The 23,554-nt window shown below is 38.7% G+C and overlaps 1 protein-coding gene across 9 annotated transcripts in view; it reads left to right on the plus strand.

Moving 5' to 3' along the window:
• Nucleotides 1–23,554, plus strand: part of LOC117671845 (uncharacterized) — a 64,478-nt gene that overhangs the window by 35,459 nt on the left and 5,465 nt on the right. For 4 of the 9 annotated variants that reach the window (XM_087883078.1, XM_087883080.1, XM_087883081.1 and 1 more), the window contains 13 exons: nucleotides 4,090–4,317; nucleotides 5,961–6,116; nucleotides 7,122–7,324; nucleotides 9,262–9,439; nucleotides 11,508–11,654; nucleotides 13,823–14,203; nucleotides 14,816–14,935; nucleotides 16,356–18,173; nucleotides 19,080–19,160; nucleotides 20,770–20,856; nucleotides 21,832–21,926; nucleotides 22,803–22,888; nucleotides 23,173–23,239. In XM_087883078.1, the coding sequence (XP_087739204.1) occupies nucleotides 4,090–4,317; nucleotides 5,961–6,116; nucleotides 7,122–7,324; nucleotides 9,262–9,439; nucleotides 11,508–11,654; nucleotides 13,823–14,203; nucleotides 14,816–14,935; nucleotides 16,356–18,173; nucleotides 19,080–19,160; nucleotides 20,770–20,856; nucleotides 21,832–21,926; nucleotides 22,803–22,888; nucleotides 23,173–23,239 (3,647 nt within the window). The remainder of the gene's footprint in view (nucleotides 1–4,089; nucleotides 4,318–5,960; nucleotides 6,117–7,121; nucleotides 7,325–9,261; nucleotides 9,440–11,507; nucleotides 11,655–13,822; nucleotides 14,204–14,815; nucleotides 14,936–16,355; nucleotides 18,174–19,079; nucleotides 19,161–20,769; nucleotides 20,857–21,831; nucleotides 21,927–22,802; nucleotides 22,889–23,172; nucleotides 23,240–23,554) is intronic. The other 5 variants (XM_034428068.2, XM_034428070.2, XM_034428069.2 and 2 more) reach the window with 3 other exon arrangements.

The raw sequence follows: 23,554 nt of genomic DNA on the forward strand, positions 1-23,554 counted from the left end.
TCCCACTCAGCCAGAGTGGTATTTGCCATTCTTCAAACTACTCAAAATTTCTGCTACTGGTTCTCCAGAACCTGTCAGAACCTGCTGAATTTCACCCCTGGATCAGTCCCCCTCTTCTCTGTGACAGAAATGTGATCTCAATACCTTCCAGTCAGTGGAAGTATACATTATGAGAGACTTCTCTTTATTGTTTCATTTGGACAGCAGGATGTCATCTGATATCTCAGTTCAGAGTTAACTCACCAAAATAAGGCTTTTGCTATTAAGGGTCAGGATTTCAATCCTTGCTTGGATATAACTTAGTTCTGGGATGGTTTATTGTCTCTAAGCAGATCATTTGGTGACCAAGAGTAGTTGTTACCCTTTTTTTCAGGATTCATTGAATCTCAAAGAGAAATATGGCAACTAAATTACAATTGGTAAAGACTTTTTATAGCTGAATTTTAACCTCATTTTAGTTCTGATCATCTCCAATTGTGAAAGCATTGGCTCTAATCCACTAACTGCAACAACTGACACTAGATGAACTGTCACAATAATCTGCCTGGCTGTTTACTGAAATATCTCTTGAAGTTCATGAGAAAGAACTGGCATTTAAAAATATGGTAGATATCAATCTCCCTTATAGGCTGATTCAGTGGTGAATTCAAAAATTTTCCCTACTGGTTCTGTGGGCGTGACGGTGGGTGTGGCTTGGTGGTCATGTGACCGGGAATATCTGGCAATTGGACTTTCTTGGTTTTCTTGGACAACATTTTGCTTCTCATCCAAGAAGCTTCTTCAACCATGACTTAGATGATTGAGAAGCTCCATAGACATTATGGATCAAATGTTTGTCTGAATATAAAAAGAGAGATGAGATGAGTTTTTCATGTCATTTTATAACTGATAGAGAATTGGTACCATTGAATGCTTGTCATATACTCTGTTGTGTGATCATAAAAGCATTCAGTACCCATTTTCTTCAGTTCCCAAATGTTGGCATATAATTCAAAAGAAAATGAGCATCAAGAAAAACAGTAAGTTTTCCAAAACAAAATTAATATGTGAAGCAAATTTTGTCCTAAAGAGAATCACTATGAAAGACCACATCATAAGAACCAATCCCAGGCTTGTAATTTTTGTAAATAGCACTAAGATTCTCAAGCACTTACCAGCCCCTGTGTAGACTTCAAACAAAGTTTTAACTGAATATCCAATGATTCTGCTTTTCATGGGAAGGGAAAGCTCATTGAGCAACAATTAGTTATTACTCCAATTACTTGGTTTAAGATACACTCTCCAAACCCTGCCCAAGTTCTTATGAAAGGATTATCTTGTTATTTTCAATTTTGGATTTCCCTCTAACATTCATGTAACATGTTCATACAGAATAAAACAGTTGGAATGCTATTGAATGCTAACCCATTTAATACATTAGAATGAGAATTCCATATTTACCCAACAGCCAAACATGTTAAATATACCAGTTTCTGAGTTACCTACAAAGGCAAAAACCCAGGAAGCAAAATTTACCATTTATGACTATAAAGTAAACTGTATGATATAAACTTAAATCTAGAGCATTTTTTCCCATCAGTTTTAAATGGAGCAGGATTTAGGGTGGATAAAAATTATTCTGTGACTTTGAACACATTTGGATAACAAATGTGAATCATACATATCACTGGATATGTACATTAGTATAATATTTTATAGAGAAATATAATATAATAAATATAATATAATATAATATAATATAATATAATATAATATAATATAATATAATATAATATAATAAATATATATTATATAATATATAATATAATATTTTATAGAGAAATTTTTATTTCTCTGACAAGTTTGCTGGAAAATTCATTTGGATAATTAGGAAAGATTTTACTTTCTTACCTTAAGCTTTCTGAGTGGAGCAGTAAGGCTGGCTGGAGAATTTTGGGAGTTGACGTCCATCCATCTTAAAGCTGAGAAAGACAGGAGTAGAGAAATAGGGATAGTATAATATCCTGTCCCTGTGCATTTCTCATGAAAACATCTCTATTTTTTTAAACAGCGTATATTTTGTGTGAAGTTTTCAGTTATTATTTCAGTCGTTGTTGAGATGGGTTGCTATATAGACTGATGCATTGGGTAAATAAATAAATATGGATTGATTATCTGGGGACAGTGTGTTACCAGTTTCATCTATATTGAGATTTATCAGGCATATGTAGCCAGATCTATTTCTAGATATAGTGCATGACTCTAATCACAGCACAGTCACATAAAATGCAATGTTGTATGAGTTCATTCCTGGATTTGAACCCCAATAAGGTGGATCTGACTAAATACATCTTAAGTCCCAATAAGGATGGTAACCTATGGCCTCATTGTAGTCCATGAAATAGAAGATTTTTCCCTGATCTTATCAGGACCCTATACAGATAGTCCTCAACTTATAATTGTTCATTTAGTGACTGTTCAAAATTACAGCGGCACTGAAAAATATAATTTATGACATATTCTAGTAGAGAGAAGTTCCCTGAAGATGGGCTCCAGCATGAGTCCGAAAGCTCAGAAAAGTAAATCTCTGCTCCTGATGACTTACCCAGATTCGATCTTGATTGATGACCATTTTTCACAATTACAACTGTTGCAGCATCCCCATGGTCACATGATCAAAATTTGGATGCTTGGCAACTGGTTCATATTGATGTTGGTTGCAGTGTCCTGCGGTCTTGTGATCTACTTTTGCAATCTTCTGACAATCAAAGTCAATGGGGAAGCTAGATTCACTTAACAACCATGTTATTAACTTAACAATTGCAGTGATCCACATAATAACTCTGACAAAAAAGGTCATAAAATGGGTCAAAATTCACTTAACCACTGTCTTGCTTAGTGACAGAAATGTTGGGCTAGATTGTGGTTGTAAGTCAAGGACTACCTGTATAAGCTCTTTTTCTTCAAGTATTTTCATCAGAATCTAATTAAAAGTCTATTGGTAAATCAGACATTTCACAATTAAAGACTCCTTTATTAACATCCTTTTCCCCCTATCTTTAGCAATGGTAAAACTGTTTGTGTTTTTTCTATGTCACTGTGCTTCCAGATATTTACCCTGTTTTTTAGTATTTTATTAGTGTTTTCTAAGTTGTTATAGCAGCTTTAGAAATCGTTTGACTAACTGGGAAACCATGTTTCCTCTTGTATGAATTTTATCTGTAATTGTATCAAAACATGTTTGGAATATGTCCATTGAATCTTGTATTCCTCTAAACTTTCTAGTAAGATCCTTATTCATTTCTTTAAGAGAGGACATCACACTTTCAATTTTTTTCAATGGATATTTCAATGAACAGCTGGTGCTGTAGCATTGTACATCATTCTAGCACAAGTTGGAGCCTCAAGACAGTCCTCCTTTTGAAGATATCTAGGCAGTATATAGCAACAGCAATAGCACTTAGACTTATATACCGCTTCATAATGCTTTACAGCCCTCTCTAAGTGGTTTACAGAGTCTGCATATTGCCCCCAACAATCTGGGTCCTCATTTTACCCATCTCGGAAGGATGAAAGGCTGAGTCAACCTATATATGTTATTTAGATCAAGAAACATAGATTGGTCACTTGTTTATCCATTTTAATTAAGGAGAATTTTTTTCTTCCACTCAATCATGTGTGATTCTTGGAGACTGCCTGGGCAAGTCCCTGAAGTTTTCTTGGCAAGGTTTTTCAGAAGTGGTTTGCTATTGCCTCATACCTAGAGCTAAGAGAGAATGACTGGTCCAAGATTACCCAGCTGGCTTTGTGCTGGATCTTCCCATTTCTAGCCTGATGCCCTGACTACCACACAAAACTCGGTCTCAATTAAGGAGATATATAACTCTAAGGCAAAAAGAACAGAAAAACACACAAACAACTTGACTAGCAATTTAAATAACAAATGATTAATCTTATTGAGTGGGATTCAGTCTTACTACCTTTCTGTTTTAAATTCCTCCTTTGTAGAATTGAAATAATGTTAATTTCTTTCCAAAATTGCTGTGATAATTAATAGAATCATCTATGTATTTTAATACCAATATTGCTTGTATTCTTATTTTGCTTCAGGATGCACCAAACCAGTTCGGTTCCCCAGAATCTTTGCACCTTGTCTTAGCCCAAAGCGCTCAACAGGGGAACAGTAAGGACATGAGTAGACCTCTAAAGGAATTACAAGAAGCAGTGGAAATGCTGAACAATGTGGTGAAGGAACGAGAGCAGGCCTTGAAGGCGGCAACTGAAACTGAGAGCCTGGAGTACTTTCCTCAGGTCGTGAAAGATAAGGAAGAAATTGTGGTAAGAGAAAGCTAAGAAGTGCCACATATTAGAATACTTCTCTAATGGTTACAGAGAGAACATCGACAGTTTTTACCCTGGCCCAACTCATTGCTTGTTGTGATAATGTTTCTGGTATTGAAACAAGAATCTGAGGCATACTGATCAGTAGTTTTTCCTGACTATCTATTAAAATCTTTTTCAGGTTGTCATATTGTTGGCTTGCTTTAATCCAGTGCAACTCTTCATGCAGACTAAAATCTTGAAAGGTGTTTAGAGGAGGCTGATTTATATCAAGTGAGATTGCTATGGTCCATTGAATTCTGTATTGTCTACCCCAGGGGTCTGCAACCTTAAACACTCAAAAGAGCCATTTGGACCCGTTTCCCCCAGAAAAGAAAACACCAGGTGCCACAAAACCCCTCCCGTGCCTGACTATTTCTTGAGCGGCCACAAAACTAGCATATGTAGTTGAATTAAACATTCTGTTTTCTTCTGAAACTTTTCTTGGATTTATCCATGGTTGAAAAGCTCAATAAATTGCGTGCCGGTGGGTGTTGCACATTGGCAGTTGTGACGCATATTTTGAGTGACGGAGAGCCACAGCAGAGGGGTGAAAGAGCCACATGCAGCTCCAGAGCCGCAGGTTGCTGACCCCTGGTCTACTCTGACTGTCAATAGTGCTTGACAGTCAGAGCAATGAAGAATTCAAGGAGAATTTTTCAGAGATTTAGAGATCCTGGGGATTGAACCTGAGATCCTTTTGCATTTAAATCATGTCCTTCACCTGTGATGAGTTTCCCAAAGTAAATGAGTTGCTCCTCACATTTCTTTCCATATTACTGAGACTACTTTTCTTATATTACTGAGACTCTGTTTACACTACGTTCTGTCTCATGCCTTTTCACTCTATCCCTACATGGCTTTTCGCCATATCTCATCCATATAGAAATTATGGGAATTTCTATAAATTTCTATAAATTTTCTATAAATTTTCAAATATATTGAATCAAACGTGTAAATGGTCCAAACGAGCACTATAGTGGATACTATGAAATCCTTCAACAAATCCCAGAAATGGGTCTGCAAATCTAAGAATCGTAAGGGAAGGAGGCACATGTCAAAAATGCATGACAATATTTTGTCTAAAGAAAAAGAGCCGGTGTGAATATCCTAGTTTTCATATTAATAGATCTGCAGTAAGGTGCAAATTAAGACCAACATACAGCCATTTTAGGGGGTGAAAATAATGTAAAATCAGCTTGGACAGAAAATGTCCTTAAATGATGGAAGGATGAGCCAAACTCAGAAACCTAGAATTCAGTCTGGGGTAAACCAAAGAGGTTCTGCATCTACACAAGTACAAATTCAGGGTTTGTGTATTATATACCGGTTCATAATGCTTTACAGTCCTCTGTAAGCAGTTTACAGAGTCAGCCTATTGCCCCCAACAATCTGGGTCCTTGTTTTACCAACCTCAGAAGAATGGAAGGCTGAGTCAACCTTGAGCTGGCCAGGATTAAACACCTGGCAGCTGGCAGAGTTAGCATGCAATATTGTATTCTAATCACTGTGCCACCACAGCTCTATATAGCATCCTATCAAGAAATGTAGGGTACTGAGTGCCATTGATAATGTTTCATGTTTGTTCTTTCTCTTCTCAGCTGAGCTGGGTTACCTCACAGATTGAAACAATTGGGGAGAGAGCAGAAACACTGGCTCAGGACCTCATTCAAGCAGAGAAGAGTTTTACCACAGTAAAAACCGAGAGGGATCTGCTTGATGTGCAGGGCATACAGAAAAGGCAAGAAGAGATAGAGGTGAGATCCAGAGCTTTGGTTCTGACTTTGAAGAATGTTGAAATTGTGTTGGTTTTCCCCACTTTGGAAAGTTTTCGGATGGCACTGGTTTTTAAAATTAAAATTAATTAAAATGCACTGTACAACTATTCTGTGTTTTCCTCCTTTATGCTTCCATTTGTAAATATAAATGGAGGAACTGGTAGGAAATGGAGGAGTTACAAATGGAGGGTAATATCATCTGCATCCCTTGTAAAAATCCAGGAATGAGGTAAGGAAATTGTTTAATAATTGTTCCATTGGGAACCATTCCATCTCCTGTTAATCTTATCTGCAATGAGAGCTAACTTTTCTTGTTTAGCTCATTCTGTTGTTCTTTTTTATGAGTTTGGCCTTGGGCTAATCTCAAATGTATGTGGGTGAAGAATGTCTTGGGATTTAGAATTAGATTGACTCTGGTATATAAGAACAAATATATTTTGCTGTAGTCAGAATGTCCCAAATGACACTTACTGGATGCTTAAATGCATTCCTGGACTTTGTAGGTTGAAGATTTGGGGGGGGGGATTTAATCGTTGGAAATAGTTGAACATATTCCAAGGGTTAAGTGGTGTGAAGTGCTTTTCATGTTTGCACAGATGTAAATGCATCAACAATTAGCCCAATGTCCACAAAGTTGCTGGGCTCAGTAGCCACTCCCCCAAATAAGTTTCATTATCTCATAGCAGATGTGAGGACTATAGATCTTAAAGAAGACATTATACATAGTATTCTGCCTATTACCATTGCAAATCACAGATTATCTCACAAGTTTAAGTTTGACTATAATTTTGAGCAGTACTTTTGAAAGAGGTATAATGTTTATTGGTTCTGATCATCTGTGCTTTTTTAAAAAGCTTTTTCCCCTCCAAAAAAATCAATAGCAAGAAACCTATCCTTTCTGGGATAGCAACAAGAATTTGCTATCCTGGAGGAACCAAGAAAGTGTCTCCACCACTGTGAATCCTGTTGTTCTGTGTCCCATAGAGTGATATGTCTCAGCTGGAAGGAAATATAGAGGAACTGGAAAGAGCAGTTACTCACCTGGTTGAAGTATCTGATGACTCCAAACCAATTCTTGAAATATTAGAGGCTTGGAAAGATCTCCAAAAACTGGTGCTAGAAAATTCAGTTCATGGACACCAGACTGTTCGCTTATGGCAATTCTTTAAAGGCTACCTGGCCATTATGTAAGTTAGTTTCTCTTTCTCTTATTCTTCTTAAAATCTTGGGATGCAAGATGCCCAGAATTAAGAACTGTCTTAAATTACAAAAAAAAAAAAAAAAAAAAGCTTGCTTTTCAGACAGCATACCGACATTTCGTTGGAAGAAAAAGTCCATCTGGTTCAATTCCAAGCTGGCAGAAAGGCAAGGGAAATAAAATGGAGGCTTATTGGAAAGAAGGATTCTGTTTATTGATGAGTAGAACCACCAACAGCATGTGGTTCTGGGGCAGCTGACCAAATGGCTGAATGAGTGGATGGATCTTTATAGGTTTCTGGGGCTTTATGTTTGAAATGCTTCAGGGGATTATGCAATGTAGTGAGCCTGGTATCTTTTGCTATTCTAATGGTGGTGAGTTAATCCTATTATTGTCCTAAAAGGTCACCTCCTGTCCTTAGAATTTGGGTGGAGAAATGCAAATTTTAATCCCATCGTTTGGAGGTGAAGGTGTTTTGTTTGTGAATAGGCTGGTTCAATCTTTCTTAATGGTCACTGGAGGCCCAGTCTGCTGGAGGCTATTAAGAAAGACCAGGACTGCTTTCTGCCTCTAAGAACAGGTTTCTCCATTTCTCCTTTGGAGAAATAGAATATTCTACTTCTTTTAATATTCCCAAAATTTTTCATTTTCTAGAAGGGGGGGCAGCTTCCCACAGTTGCCTTACAATTCATACCATATAGCTTTCTAGTTAGTCTTATTTTCTTTGTACTTTTTATACTTCAGCAAGAATGCATCCTGCTCCTAGAGAAATCTTGGGGAGGGCATGACGTTTTTAAATTAATTAAATATCAGAATCAGGAAATAGTCCTTTTACTTAAAAAAATTAAACTTTCCTTAGCCTCCAAACTGTTTTGTTACTAATCACATCTGTGAGATGTTTTTGTTTTGAAGACGATTCAATTAGCTTGTTAAATCTATTTCAGTCCTAGGCACAGTTCTCTACAGCAAGTATTTCTTGATATCGAATTGCGTGCAATCTGAATGTAAATTGTCACAGTTGACAAACATACTGGGAAGTTGCCATTGGCTACATATTTCCTTGCTTTATACACCTTTATTGAACAAAATATGCAAGCAAATATTTTAGTGTTGTCAAGTATGATGACCTATGTGTGAATTCCTTGCTAACTTTTAAACAATAGTGAGAGAAGCTGACATTGTTTTTACATCTTTAATATTTCCTGAGAAGACTTTGAGACAAGGTAATGGAAAGTGTTTCCATGTCTTGCCAAGAAAACTGAATGGAAATGTCCATGTAAGTCGGTAGGTGTCCAGCACAGCTTGAAGGTGATTTAAAAGGATTGAGGGAAGTGCTTGCTATCTTAATTATGAACTATAGGTGGAGAAATTCTGCCATCTAGTGACCCAGATGTAGAATAGACATCCAGTGCGATTCTTGGCTCCTAATAGCTAACGTTTTGCCTGCAGTTCAGGTGAATAATTCTGTGGCTTTGTTGGTAGTGCAGAACAAGGATAGGTGGACTTCAGATCTGTCTGGGGCAATTTAATTTTTTAATTAAAGCCTGAAGACCCACCAACCAAACCTTGGTGTAAAAGATACGCATTTAGAATTAAGGAATAAGTTGCCCATAAGCACCTTCTGAGCCTAAGAGTATATTACCAGGATTGCATTAAACCTGCAGCATTTCATGTCCGCTAAACCCACCCCCTATTACTTCCAGGTTTCCTCATTCAGCAGACAAATTTTGGTGCGCAAAGTCATTGAGGGTTTTTGTTATTGTTGCTGCAGCTATTCTAACATCATCCAGAAATCTACCTTTCGGTTTTAGTCTACCTTCTCTCCACTTTTGCAATGGAGAGTTAAATTGGCTATATTTAAGCAGGTATGAAGATCTGTTTCTTCTGGTTTCATTCACAGCTGTCCTCTCACCCTTGATTTTCTAGCTCTTGGACAGAGGATACCCGGGCACAAATTTTCTCAGAGAATCTGAATGCCCAGGGTCTTCCAGAAGCCCCCTGGGAGAATCTGAAGACTAGTATGGAGGCTAAATTCAAGGAGTTTGAAGAGTTGGCAGCATCAGGGTGGGAGCTGATAGCTGAAGAGCATTATTTGAGTAAAACGGTAAGTGTGAAAAGCTAGAGATATAAATATCCCACAGGCTGTCAATGGGAATATCATTTAGGAATCCTAGGAATTACTAGGAATTCCTAGTAATTTAGGAATCGGCATTTAAGCCCAGAAGATGATCATGGTAGCTTTTCAAATATGCATGTCTTTATCAATTAGTGGCTCAGAGCAGCTAATGGCTTTCTGTAGATAATGGTTTTCATAGATGTCTCAGGGCTGCTCTTAATTACGGATATCTTTTGCACCATTAAACAGCCCCCTCCTGGGCATTTGCTTCATCCAGTAGCAAATGCTTTTCAGTTAGATAGCATGTATTCACAGGTACAGATGGGTTAAAGACCTGGGGAAAGAAGATAATATGTAATTATATATTATATCCAATTCACACCCTTGGAAGCATTTTTTTCACATAAAGAAATCCAGTGAACAAATATTTTATACATTTTTTTAAAAAAAACTCATAGTATTGTTTAGAGCACTTACCGTATTTGCTATCACTGATTTAGAGAAGTCCAGTAACATGATTTTATGAATGAGTTATCCATTTAGTTATTAGTAAAATGATCAGAAAATAATATTATGGTATCAATTATAAAAATTATCTCAATTTCTGCTATTTTGAGCCAGAGGAGAAACTGTGGTTAAATGCAGTACACATGGGGTGGGATAGACATACCTATCATTTAAACCTAGACCTTAAGATGAGAGATAAAATTCAATTCTGTAAATATATGTTGCCCTCTACAGAAGTGAAAGCAGTAAACACAGTCCATGGTACAAGCAGACCAGTAATAGGTTTCAAATCCCATCGCTACTGTTTTGCTTGTGGACATGTGCGCGCGACACTTTTGCAGATGTGCAGAAGTGTCTGGGTGGGTGGGCGGAGCCTCCTGTCGCCGCTGCTACCAGTTCGCCCAATTCAGGGTGAACTGGTAGCAGCCCACCACTGAAGCAGACAAATGCAATCATTTGCATTTGTCTCAGTGTGATTTATAATCGTTATTGCACTGGATTAACATGCTAAGTTTCAAATAGATTTTAATTGCTTTGAATTCTTAAGAAAGTTTGAGTTTTTCTATAGCTTATTTTGGAGAAGTAGAAGAAAGAAATGGTTTCAGAGCAATGATTTGGATTAAGGATATCAAAGATTTATTTATTTTTAATATTGAGAGCATATTTGGGAAGAGACAGAGTTAAGTGATGAGATCTTTGGCAATAACCAAGTTCAGAGACCGCCAAGGACCCCACAATTCAACCCTGAGCTACAAATATTCTCTTTTATTGGTAGAGTGAAACTAATTCAAGGGTTTGAAAGGAAAGCAAATGGACAGGTTTCAGAGTTGGTCACAAATCAGATTGCAAGGGAAAACAACAGCAGAAAATCAGGATTTGGGAACAGTTTGGGAATAGGCTCACATAGAAGAATCTAAAATGGGAAGAAGCAATTAAAGAATATCACACACAGAGTAGCTGCTGAGAACAAGGAGCAACATTACAGGAAACAATGAAAGGGGCTAATTTCAATTAGAAGGAAAAGTGAGATTAATGGTAAGGAATATCAGTTCTTGTCTGCTAAAACAAGTGCAAGAGGACTGCAAAACAAGTGCAAAAGGACTGCAAAAGGCGAAAATGTTCTCTTGAGAACATTTGAGGAGAGTCCAAAGAGTTGTGATAGTCTTGTTTTCTTTCTCTAATAATTTAATGCGTAAACTATACGAAACATCAGTTCCATGGTTCTGATAAAGCTTTCTGTGGTCTACAAAACTTCCGCAGTTATCCTTGAACTACGAATAGTTGTTCATCATTAAGGTGCCAGTGGTTTTTGTGACAAAATGATAGGTTCTCTCAGCAGGCCTTATTGAGGTAACTGGACAACTAAGTAGCATATAATAGTTAAACTCTTTGAATGAAAAAGGAGAGATACAAATCTATTAATCTACCTGGCAGCCTTAAGAATATGGAAACCAATATTTAAGAGGCTGGAAATAGTTTCAGAGATATTGTAATATGGCATTTCAGGTGGGCTTTTCCCCCTCCTCTTTCACACTTGTTCTTCCTTTAGATAAAGGAGCGAATGGAGGAGCTACAGAACATGCTGGGATGGGTGATGATACGATATCAAGCACAGTGTTCCCCAAAGGACCCTGGAAACAAGAATGATGAGCGAGAGTCTCAGGATAACACTGTAAACATGCCTCAGAACCTCCAAGTTAGTATGCCTCTAGTGTGCCTTTGTTACAAATAGGAACTATTATGCATGGCCTGGGTAAAAGAGGAAAGACGGTATTGCACAACCAAGGGGGAGGATTGAAGTTTCCTTATTATTTCACTTTATTATCTTTTTCTCTGATTTGTATCTCTGGGTGGTTATGCGTGTGAATTAGAGAAGTATTCATGTGTCATTTGCGTTTGTAAATTCTGCCGTCAATATTGAATCTGCAGTTAATGTATCTGATTGTTGGCCATGCCATCAGCTGACTGCTTATACATGAGGACAGAGAACAGCTCAGGATGAGGAAACAATTTTCATTTCTTGTCCTCAGCTTTTCAAATTGGCAAAAGCGAAGATGGATCCACCTTCAAACTTCTGAGAACACTGACAGTGAAAACAATGGCGGCACAAAAAAGTGCTCCTGATTTAACTGCAAAAACATTGTCTAGACCAGCAATTTACTGTTCGTTAAAATGCATGTTCTGATTCAATATTCCTTTTGATGGGCTCCGCCAATCAAGGCACCTATCTAGACAAAGGGGTGACATAACAGGAGAACAATTTGGATTTAGAATATTCCCCCACCTACAAAGGCTTACATTTGGATCAGTATAATGGGCTCATAGTGTGCAGTGAGTCAACCTATGCAGTATGCATCTGGAATTATGAAGAAAGTCAAGTGTAGCACCAGCAGGGCTCAGGATTCTTAAATAACCCAATTCTGTTGCTTTGGCAACAACTGCTCATTCTAGGACTTATAAAGTACCAGTCCACTCTATTTTGATAAAGATGAGGACATCTGCCCAAAGGATATACCTAGCTCTGTCAACGTTTTGTTACTAAAAATAGAATATGGATAGTCTACGTCTCATGGCTGTGCTTACACCCTTTTAAAAATTGCTGCTGTAGAAAAAGTGCAGAAGCTAATCACCAGGATCCTATGTTATTCTTCCCCTTGCAGCTTAATTTACTGTGGTCTCTTAAAGTCTTTAAAAAATGGGGAGGACTGTAGATCTCTTACATTTTCTTCAGGGCCCCCAGCTTGCCTGCACTTGTTAAGACTTGGAATGAGATAATGTTTCTTTTTTAAGGAAGAAAGCTACCTGGACCAGCCTTGGATAGCACATTGGAGGGTTGAGACCTGGGGGTTAGACTGAGAAGTTGTCAAAACATCATTGAAGAAATATATTTATGACTATGTTACGATTTTTAAATAACCATCATCTTGACTCCCATACTCCCATTTCTTAGTCTGATTTCTTTCCAATAATAAGAATAACAACAACCAAGCCCTATATTTATTTGCTATTTTTCACCAATGTTGGCATTTCTCATTTAATATTTGCTATGCTTATTTTAAGTATATTTTTGCACATCCAGATTAAAACTGTCCGAGAATCAATACAGCAGTGGAACTTTTCTGTATGGTCTCCATTCCTATTATATTTAGCTAAAATACTTACCATCAGAATAGATTTTCAGTTGCTAGGTGGTTTTTTTTTCCTCCTGAAAAATTCTATCACAGGAGATTGAGGCAAACATTCTAGTTTCATATATAAACCATTTGTTCACTTGAGTGCAGTGCAGAGAGGGGTTTCAGCAGGTTCTGACCGGTTCTGGAGAACCAGTAGCAGAAATTTTGAGTAGTTCGGAGAACAGGTAGTAAAAATTCTGACTGGCCCCACCCCCATCTATTCTCTGCCTCCTGAGTCCCAGCTGATCAGGAGGAAATGGGGATTTTGCAGTATCCCTTCCCCTGGAGTAGGGTGGGAATGGAGATTTTACAGTATCCTCACCAAGCCACACCCACCAAGCCATGCCACACCCACCAAGCCACACCCACAGAACCAGTAGTAAAAAATTTTGAAACCCACCACTGGTGCAGTGTCTCCAAATTTGCAGCAGACTTGCCCAGCCAGTCTTCTGCCTCCTTGTGTGAATCAACCACAATATAGAATGAGGAACCAATACTGACCTTTCCCCAGATGAGCTCTAATTTTCTGAATAGGTCTTGATCTTATGTCCAGTTAATAGTACAGAAGCCTGTACAGTCAAAAAGGAAGTAGATCCCTGTTCAGAAGAAATAACAATGCATACTTAGCTGAAGGAAGAAAATTAGCAAATTACCCACTGCAGCTTATTTATTGTGTTTTCTTACTCCCTAGTTTGAATTGGATTCTAGAGCTGATGTGACTGAAACAGATGGTATCCTAAACTCTAAGGTGTTAATGAAATGTTCAGCAGGAGATGACCATAAGCAGCAGAATGAATCAATCTCCACTGCATTTGCAGTCAATGTTCTTCCAGGGTACAAACAGAGCTTGGAAGAATCAGGAAATGGTTTACCCTTTGAGGTGGATGTCCCTAAGGGAACTCTAGTTCTAGAACCCTCAGAGACCCCAGTGTTACTTGTGCCACAAGCATCCCCTGGCAGTTTGGGTAGCACAGTGAGCTTGATCCTGAACATTGAAAAGGAAGGGGAGAAAAAAGCTGCAGGAAGCCAGATTGCCTCTTCACCAACTATAGGACAAGAGACTTCGCACAAGGTAAGGCATTAAGGCATTTCCTTGCCATAGATAGATAGATAGATAGATAGATAGATAGATAGATAGATAGATAGATAGATAGATAGATAGATAGATAGATAGATAGATAGATATTAAGCATATATATATGCTTAATTTCCAAATTCAATAAATGAATAAACACTAGAGAAAGGTTTCTCAACTTTGGCAACTTTTAAGATGTGGGGACTTCAACTCCCAGAATTCCCTAATCAGCATGAATTTTGGGAACTGAAGTCCACACATCTTAAAAGTTCCTCAGTTCGAGAGGGGTGTACTGTTCTGGAGCAATGGGAGGCAAGAATTTCTAATATGAGGAAATTCCAAACTAAGAATGTCAAGTAGAGGAGCACCTAACATCAGTGGAAAATTTGGAAGTTCATAACTAAGCAATAGTATATTAATATGCAGTATGGATCAAGGATGCTAGTTTTGTTTTCTGCTTCTTACATAAACAGCTGCCATACATACATCTAGCATAATCTTTTTATGTGGCACCAGCTGACTTTCTGCACCTTCGTTTCTCTGCTGGCTGTTGTAGCTTGTCCTTACTACTCCTTCACTTTCCATTTTTGTTTCTTTCCTAATATCCAGCTGTCTGAAATTAAACCCTCAGCCTGTAAAACGTTTTGGAAACGTTGCCAGGGACTTTTAGAAAATACTTTGGGTAGTTTAAAGAGAAAGAAAAGGCTGTACCATCAGCATGCAAAAGAGGTAAAATTGCTGTGAAGTAGGAATGAGGGAGTGAGGACCAAGGATGCATGCTGGAGTTCATGGCTGCATGTTGCAAGGTCCTTAACTAACTAGCACATTGCTACTCCTCATAATTAACTCCTGCGTTGATTTACAGTTATCATATCCATGTTAGGAATCAGGCAGACACCTTTAGCAACGGTACAATGTATGAAGGTGTGAATACATTACAGCTGCATTAACGTTTCCATCTCATATCCTAATACGTCCTATGAAAACTGCTCCCAACTTTAAATAGCAATAGCACTTAAGACTTATATACTGCTTCACAGTGCTTTACAGCCCTCTTTAAGCAGTTTACAGAGTCAGCCTATTGCCCCCAACAATCTGGGTCCTCATTTTACCAACCTCGGAAGGATGAAAGGCTGAGTCAATCTTGAGCCGGTCAGGATCAAAGGAATCGAACTCCTGCCAGTGTGAGCAGAATTAGCCTGCAATACTGCATTCTAACCACTGGGCCCCCATGGCTCTTAAATATGTTGTATTTTATCCAAGCTCTCTCTAGATGCTGTATTTGTTCTCCTCCACATCTTGCATCTTCAATATTTGACCAAAGGACAGAATTGAAACCTGCACAGTTTCTGCCGTTAGTCTCTAGATATGTACAGATTAACAGAATCAGAAGGGACCTTATAGATCATCTAGTCCAACCCCCTCCTCAAGCAGGAGACTCCATACCATTTCTGTAGGCTCTCTGTTCTGTATAACTATTGAAGATGCTGGACTGGTGTCCAGACTTACAAATTCATGGAAGATATACTAGGAGGAGGACAGTATGTAATTTAGATCCCACTATGAAGGAGTAAATTGATTTGCAAAGGAAAAAGAAACAAGAAATGAGTCCTGTGGTATGCTGAATTTTGAGCTAAATTATGGACAGGAGAAAATATTTTAATTTTGGGAAATGGCCTCTTTCAACTGATCACTTTAACTTAACCCATTAGAGATGTTTTTAATACTATGTTGATAGTCTGAATGTTGAAATGAATTGAGAATGGGTAGTACATCATCTATACTGAAATGCTTTGAGATTCATTTAGTTTAGGTTCCTTTACATTTAAGTTCAGACTAACATTGCCTCCCTTCCTGAAAAGCCTGGAATAATCAAATGAAGTAAACTAGAATAGCTAGAGTTTCAGTTGGAAAGAATTTTAATAAACCCGGAGTGCATTGTCCATTTTGGGGGGGTTGCATGAATGGGTCTTTCAAATGAAGATTGAATAAACATTTGGCAGAAGAAAGCATGTGTCAGTGCATGCTTTTAAATAAGATCTTATGAATGCAAAGTTTGCCACTGTGCTATCCTAAATATTTGGCTTAGACTCCAGCAGCTTCATGCAGTTCGGAGGATATTCTTCACTTTTCTTACCATGTTTTACAGGTGAGCACCTATCTACATGTAAAGGAGAAAGATGGATGTAGAAATCAGGACCCCGACTTTGGAAATTCATCCTTCATATCAGAATCTGTTAAGCAAGTGCCTCCCAAAGTTCCTTCTTTCCCATTTTCCAGGGTAGAATGGAGCAAAGCAGCCTCTCATACCTTCCCCAAGATTAGTTCCAGCTGCTCCCCAAAAAGCCCAAAGGGAAAAACCAAAGCAATGGCAGGAGATATTCAGCGGCTCACTGTGCAAAGGATTACGGGAACAAAAACAAATTATCTGCAAGAAAGGAAGCATAGTATGAATAACACTTGGCCGCCTAGATGCCCCCAGAGGGTGCAAATCCTGCAGGCATTGCCCTTACCACAAAGAGAGCTGATGGATTATGTGAAGAATCCACTAGAATGGGCTATTGATGCGGAATGTGATTTACCTAGGGAAACATCTGGAAAGTGCATATTCCTGAAACAAAACACAAGTCTCCATAGCCACCACTCATCCACAGAAAAGGTGAACACATGTCAGCATCTTTCCCTGGGATCTGTTTTGAGCCTAGAACTTCCCAAGGACCTCAGTGCCCTTAGAAATGTCCATGATATTGTCAAGGTAGCAAGGGAAGAGATAGCAGAAAGGAAGGGAGCAAAGCAGGTGAACCAAGTGGCCCAAAGGAGTACAGAAGGGACAAAGACACATGAAACCAGTATCAGCCTGGAAAAGGAAACCATAAGAGGACAGCGAGTGATGCATTCAAAGCCCATGAGAGCAGAAGATGTCTCTCATAAGCTCCCCAAGTCTAAGAAAGGCACTTGGTTTGAAGAAATGAACCTCAACCCAAGCTACAGCAGGCAGAAACCTTACTCTGTTGCTCCTAGTGAAGAGGTGAGGCTGCATCCTACAAGTCAAAACAATTCCAGTGATGAATTTTTTGATTTCAAGCAGAAGAAGCCCTCTCATACCAGTGTATTGCATGAGCAGATAGGTTTGGAGTGGGATAAACTAGCTGCCTCACTGGGTAGCTCCAAAGAGAAGCAAGTCAAAGATGTAGATGACAAGAGAGCCAAAGTTCAAGAAGCTTTGAGGTTGAAACTGAAGCCTTTGTCTGCTGAATCTACAAGCAACCCTGATTTAGCTTCTCATCTAACCAGGATTAAAGATCCTTTAGTGAATGAGACATCAGAAAAAGAAAATACCCAATGCTCTGAAGAAAGCATTTCAAGACACCCACCTTCATTTCTGCACTTAGGACATAAATCCCCCACCAAACCTTCTAAGCTTGATTGTGAGTTGGGCTGTGAGGAAGATACTCTGAGTAACTCAGAACTCTGTCCTTTTAATTTGGCTCCATGGGCAGAGGTAACCAAAGGAACCAAGTTACAAGGCATGGCAGCAGAAGTTCGTCATCCTGCTCATGAGATGTTTGAAGAAGAGGAAGAAGAACTGCAGGCCATATGGAATAATATGGAGAAGCATAAAAAAGGGTCAGATATCCCCGATGACCCAGGAAGAAAGATGGACAAAGAACAAAATCTGGGCAGTTCAGGTGGAAAACTTCTCCTGACATCTGCAGATAATTGGTTGATAGCCAAATTCAAGCTTCCCACTTCTGCTGAAATGTTACAGAATTCAGAAGGAGGAAGAAGGGCCAGTCTTGGGGTTGACAAGAGGAAAAATAGACCCAATCAGTGCAGCAAAGCAGAGGTATCTTCTTGCCAGGAGCTAAATAAAGAGACAGCAGCTTCACCGGGAGAATTGTCACTGCAAAAAATATATCCAGCGGATCAACAGAAATTCCAAGAAGAAAGCAAAAGTGTTAGCAAGGTTAGAACGATTGGTTTTCAAGGGGAGGGATAGGAAAAATTATATTAGAAACTTCGTTTTATCTAACATTTCAATTTTTGAGGTTCTTTTTCAAATGTCCCCAAGAGAATCAATAGATTTATCTTCCCACTAATGCAAAACTCACACTTTTTCATGTAGATTGCTATCGATACTGAGCCCTACAGGTGTGTGTGTGAGTGTGATACTCATCAACATCAGTCAATTTGGCCAATTCCATGTGCTGGAAGAGAATAGCGATGATAGACAAGCACATCTGGGATTTGTATAGTTAAAAGTCTGCAGAAATTCTCAGCCATCCAGGACATGGTTGTCCCAAAGGTGCTTTTTCAGGAGGCAACTGGACTTCCTTGTTTTTCTTTGAAGACATTTCCCTTCTCATCCAAGAAGCTTCTTCAGTTCTGATAGGATAGTGGGGAATGGAAGGATTTATATTCCTTGCAGACAGCTTGTCATTTGCATCCTTTTAGAGGATTGTTGAAGGACTTGGATATTTATCTGTGTCCTCAGGGTCACCTGAGTAGTGCTAATGATGCTATATAACCATTGGTAGAGCTAATGGTTGCCACTACTAATGGTTATAATACGAGGACATAGATAAACCTCCAAGTGCTTCAACAAGCTTCTTGGATGAGAAGGGAAATGTCTTCAAAGAAAACAAGGAAATCCAGTTGCCTCCTGAAAAAGCACTTTTGGGACCTGGAATTTGCTTACTTGAAAAAACTAAGCTAAAGTTAATGTTGTTGCATGTTTCGCAACAAAACATTCTCCCATCCTTTTGCTACCTTTGTGGAAAGTGATACAAAAGTGCCATGCGTTCCTTTGCAAGAGATTGGTTTTTTTTTAATATTTTCAGGAGACTTTATATTATCCTGTGTCTTTTTCTAGACTCTTCCAAGTAAATTGGAACTTCAGATGATGGAAGGACCTCTGGAAAGAAAGAACCTGTTGCAGGCAGGGGGTAGAAAGGTATTTATATAGAAAAAGGGAAAATACGTTAATTTCTTTTTACTTCTGGCTAATGCTTGTCTACAGATCAGAGGTGGGTTTCAACAGGTTCTGCCCAGTTCTGGAGAACTGGTAGCGGAAATTCTGAGTAGTTCGGAGAACCGATAAATGCCACCTCTGACTGGCCCCACCTCCATCTATTCTCTGCCTACTGAGTCCCAGCTGATTGGGAGGAAATGAGGATTTTGCAGTATCCTTCCCCTGGAGTGGGTGGGAATGGAGATTTTGCAGTATCCTTCCCCTGGAGTGGGGTAGGAATGGAGATTTTACAGTATCCTTCCCCTGCCACGCCCACCAAGCCATGCCACACCCACCAAGCCACACTCACAGAACTGGTAGTAAAAATTTTTGAAACCCACCACTGCTACAAATCCAAACAACTACTGGTCAACAATAAATTACCACACTGAAACAATCGCATCTAGTGCTGTAGTGATATGTTGTCAGTAATTAACATTGATACAGTTCCAATTTTTTTTCAGTGAGATGATTCAAACATAAGCTTCAAGGTGTTGGTGACCACCTTTAAAGCGCTCCATGGCTTAGGGCCAGGGTATCTACGAGACCGCCTTCTGCCGCCAATAGCCTCCCACCGGCCAGTTCGCTCGCACAGAGAGGGCCTCCTCAGGGTGCCGTCGGCCAGACAATGTCGGCTGGCGACCCCCAGGGGAAGAGCCTTCTCTGTGGCGGCACCTGCCCTCTGGAACAACCTACCCCCAGAGATACCAGACCTCCGGACTTTTCGTCGGGCCCTGAAAACACATCTATTTCATCTAGCCGGGCTGGCTTGACCCCATCCTTGCGGTTTTAAATTTATAATTGGTTTTAACTGGGTTATTTTAAATTGATAGCCAAAATTATTTAATGTTTTTTAAATTGCTTTTAAATTTTATATGTTGTGTTTTTACCATGGCTGTTCACCGCCCTGAGTTCTGTTGGAGCTTATTTAAATAAATAAATAAGCTAAAGTAATAAATGATCTGAGTTTTTCAGGACTGGCATAATCCACAGTTTGTCCGCTAAAATAAAGTTAAAAACTAGTTTGATTCAAGCCAGTCATGGAGGGAGGAAATTATTACCAGTGAGTCACCCATACTTTTTTGCTTGGTGCCAATTATGTAGCTTTTGGTGCCCTGAAGGAGCTTTTGGACATTAGTTCTTTTTCTTGGTCCATATTTTAAGAAAGAGTTTATAGGTAGTCCTCAATTTATGACCACAATTTCCATTGCTAAGCTCCTGATTTTATATTTTTTTTGCCATGGTTATTAAGCAAATCACTGTAATTGTTCAGTGAATCACATGGTCATTGAGTGAATCAAGCTTCCCCCATTGACTTTGCATGTTGGAGGCCAGCTGAGAAAGTCACACAGGATGATCACGTCACCGTGGGATGCTGCAACCATCATAAATATATGATGGTAGCCAAGCACCCAAATTATGGTTACATGTCTGTGGGAATGCTGTGAAGGTTATAAGTGCCAGGACAGGCCATAATTCATTTTTTTCAGTGCCTTGTAACTGGTCAATCTTTATTTGTTTTAGATCTGACCTTGGATTTTTGTTCTTTCAGGCAAACAGTCGCTCCTGGAACACATTTCATACAGTTCTGATGAGGCAAACTTTGTGTTTTTACCAGGACAAGAAAGATACCCTCAAGGTAATGGCGGTGAAAGAGAGAGAAAAACAACAACACAAAATGGAATGCTTGATTGATTATATGCCATCAAGTCTTTTTCTACTCCTAGCAATCACATTGATAGATTTTCTCCATGAGAAATGGAATAGGTGTAATATAAAAAAAGTCTCTGCCAAATATTTAACAGTGCCGTTGTTCTTTTTAAAAAAAATTCTGCTTGAATTTGTTTCACCACCATTTTTATATCTTATATAATCCTTCACCCAATGACTTCTGCATGAACAAGGTCATTAAATATATTTACTTGAAAACACTTTATACTGTTTTTGTTGACTTAGTTTTAGAAATAAACGGCATGTTTGCCAAAATAAAACTTAAAACGATGGGTATTCTAGTACAGTCATAAAGGGTAACAGACTATAAACTACCCATGAAAACAGATCTTAATTGGTAATTATAAATTACACTGATTAAAACTCACAAAACCTTCATAGAAGCACCTGCATAGGCTCTCTAAGAATAATGACATTGATCCATCAAGCAAGAAGAGTGAACATGATCACAAAGAGATCCTTGCATTTTACATTATGTCTATCAGAGGTCTCCAATATTGGCCACTTTAAGACTTGTGGACTTCAATTCCCAGAATTCTCCAGCCAGCATGGCTGACTGAAGAATTCTGGAAGTTGAAGTCCACAAGTCTTAAAGTGGCCAAGGTTGGAGACCCCTGGCCTAAATCAACAGAAATGCAGAAAGAGAATCCTGGATCATTCCTTTCTTCAGTTTGCCATTTAAGATAGTCCCTTTCTCAAAAGCTTTTTCTTGGTTGAATATGTACTACTTTACTTCTTTGATAGCTGTAGCTAAACCTTCAGAACGCTTACCCTACTCCAGGAAGAAGAAATATTTGTTTATCTGAAAGCACTGTTCCATAGCGGCTTAGTTAGAACAAATATTTTCAAGTGTGGGGACTTTATGTTTGCCTTCTTTGCATAGCAGAGTTCTGTGATGGCCATACCACTGAATCTGTCTGGAGCTGTTTGCACCCTGGAAACAGAATACACCAAAAAGAGCAATTGTTTCACATTACAGTGAGTAGCATCAATTTTTCCGCTTCTGTATGAGGTACCTGGATGCATTTGTCACTTTCAGGTAAAGGTGCTGTTAGAATTTGGAAATTTTCATTCTCTGATTGGGCATTTGGAACAGGTGCTGTTCTTTATAAAATTTTTGTAGATACTCCAATATGCCAACAGTGGAACACATTCATTGTGTTCAGTTGCTGAGGAAGGACACAGGCAGTTTGTCATATCTCCACTCCCCATCAGATATCTAGAATAACTCATAGTGCCAATGAATTTCCTGAAGGGAACAGAATCAACTTCTTTTCAGAATTCCAGCACTAATTGGTTCCTCTTCACATACAACTTTCAGTCATTCCCATCTCTTAACTGGTAGTAATGTTTAAGGTAGATAAATTATTTCTGCCTGTTATTTATGTCTTAATTCCCACTGAAATACATCACTGGAATGTGGCCAGCTATCATCTAATAGTTCTATTGACAGATGTCTTCGGATTAGGAAGTCCTGGAAAGTATTTTATGGAGAACAGGAAAGTACTCTCTGGAGTTGTCTAGGCCGGTTTCAAAAATTATACAGTATTCTTTATGACACTATGTAGAGGGCGGAGGGAGTGGCCTTGACAGACAGGAGGAATGGCCACTACCAAGACAACGGTCAGATAAAAGAGGATTGAGTCCGGGGCAGGAAAGTATCCTAAGTAAGCAGCTCAGACAAAACCCTTGCTAGATTTCATGAATGGACAGAGGAGAAAGCATTTTCAGAACTGTAAGATTTTGTTACTACAGCTTTACAATAAGTAATACTGACTTACTTAACAATGAATTATTAATCTGGGCTATTTGAAGTCTGATTCCCATAATACTTTTTCTCTCACATATGTCTAGGTTGAATGATGGCTCGAAGTATCTTCTCAGAGCTCCAACTGAACCACTTATGAAAGAATGGGTTACCAAATTACAGCAAAACTCAGGTAAGACTGAAATATAGCACACAGTGTAATGGTTGATTGATATGATACAAGTGATACAAGTAAAGAGGAGTGATAGTGCTTTAAAATTCATGTTATCCTTCTTCTCTGTTCATCAAAGAGCCTATAGCACTCTGTTCTTTCTTGCTTTTCTTTTTTTTCTCTGAAGTGTATGAAGTAGACTTTTGTCATAGGTTTGCTTGGCTATGAGAGCGATTCTTGAAAAACTTGAATGGTTTTTATTTTAAAATGTGATGTCTGAAATGACTGCTTTGATATTTTCCAAGGTTTACCTGAAGTGGATTTCTTCCCATCATCTTCCCAGCCTGCTCAAGGAATGACCTCTGCAGCTAGGTAAGAAGTTCAAGGAACTTGGCTACAATACAGATTTGCAGAGAGCACAGAAAGGTTTTGAGAATTCACAAACTGATATTCCTATAAATATTTTTGTGCTTTTTAAAAATATCAAGATACTGAGAATATCCAGACTCTGGGATTTCTAAATGTAAAGTTATGGCCATGTTAGCTGGACTGATGCAGATTGCAGTCTATCACATCTGGAGAGACTAGATTGACAGCAGTTTAATATTTGGAAATGCATCTTGTTCAAGTTGAGTTAAGATTATTACTGTAGTTTCCTTGCTTTTTCTCCCTGTGTGATTCTCTAGC

The sequence above is a fragment of the Pantherophis guttatus genome, chromosome 1 (assembly GCF_059756535.1).
Source record: "Pantherophis guttatus breed Tessera chromosome 1, ASM5975653v1, whole genome shotgun sequence".
Classification (NCBI taxonomy): Eukaryota; Metazoa; Chordata; class Lepidosauria; order Squamata; family Colubridae; genus Pantherophis; species Pantherophis guttatus.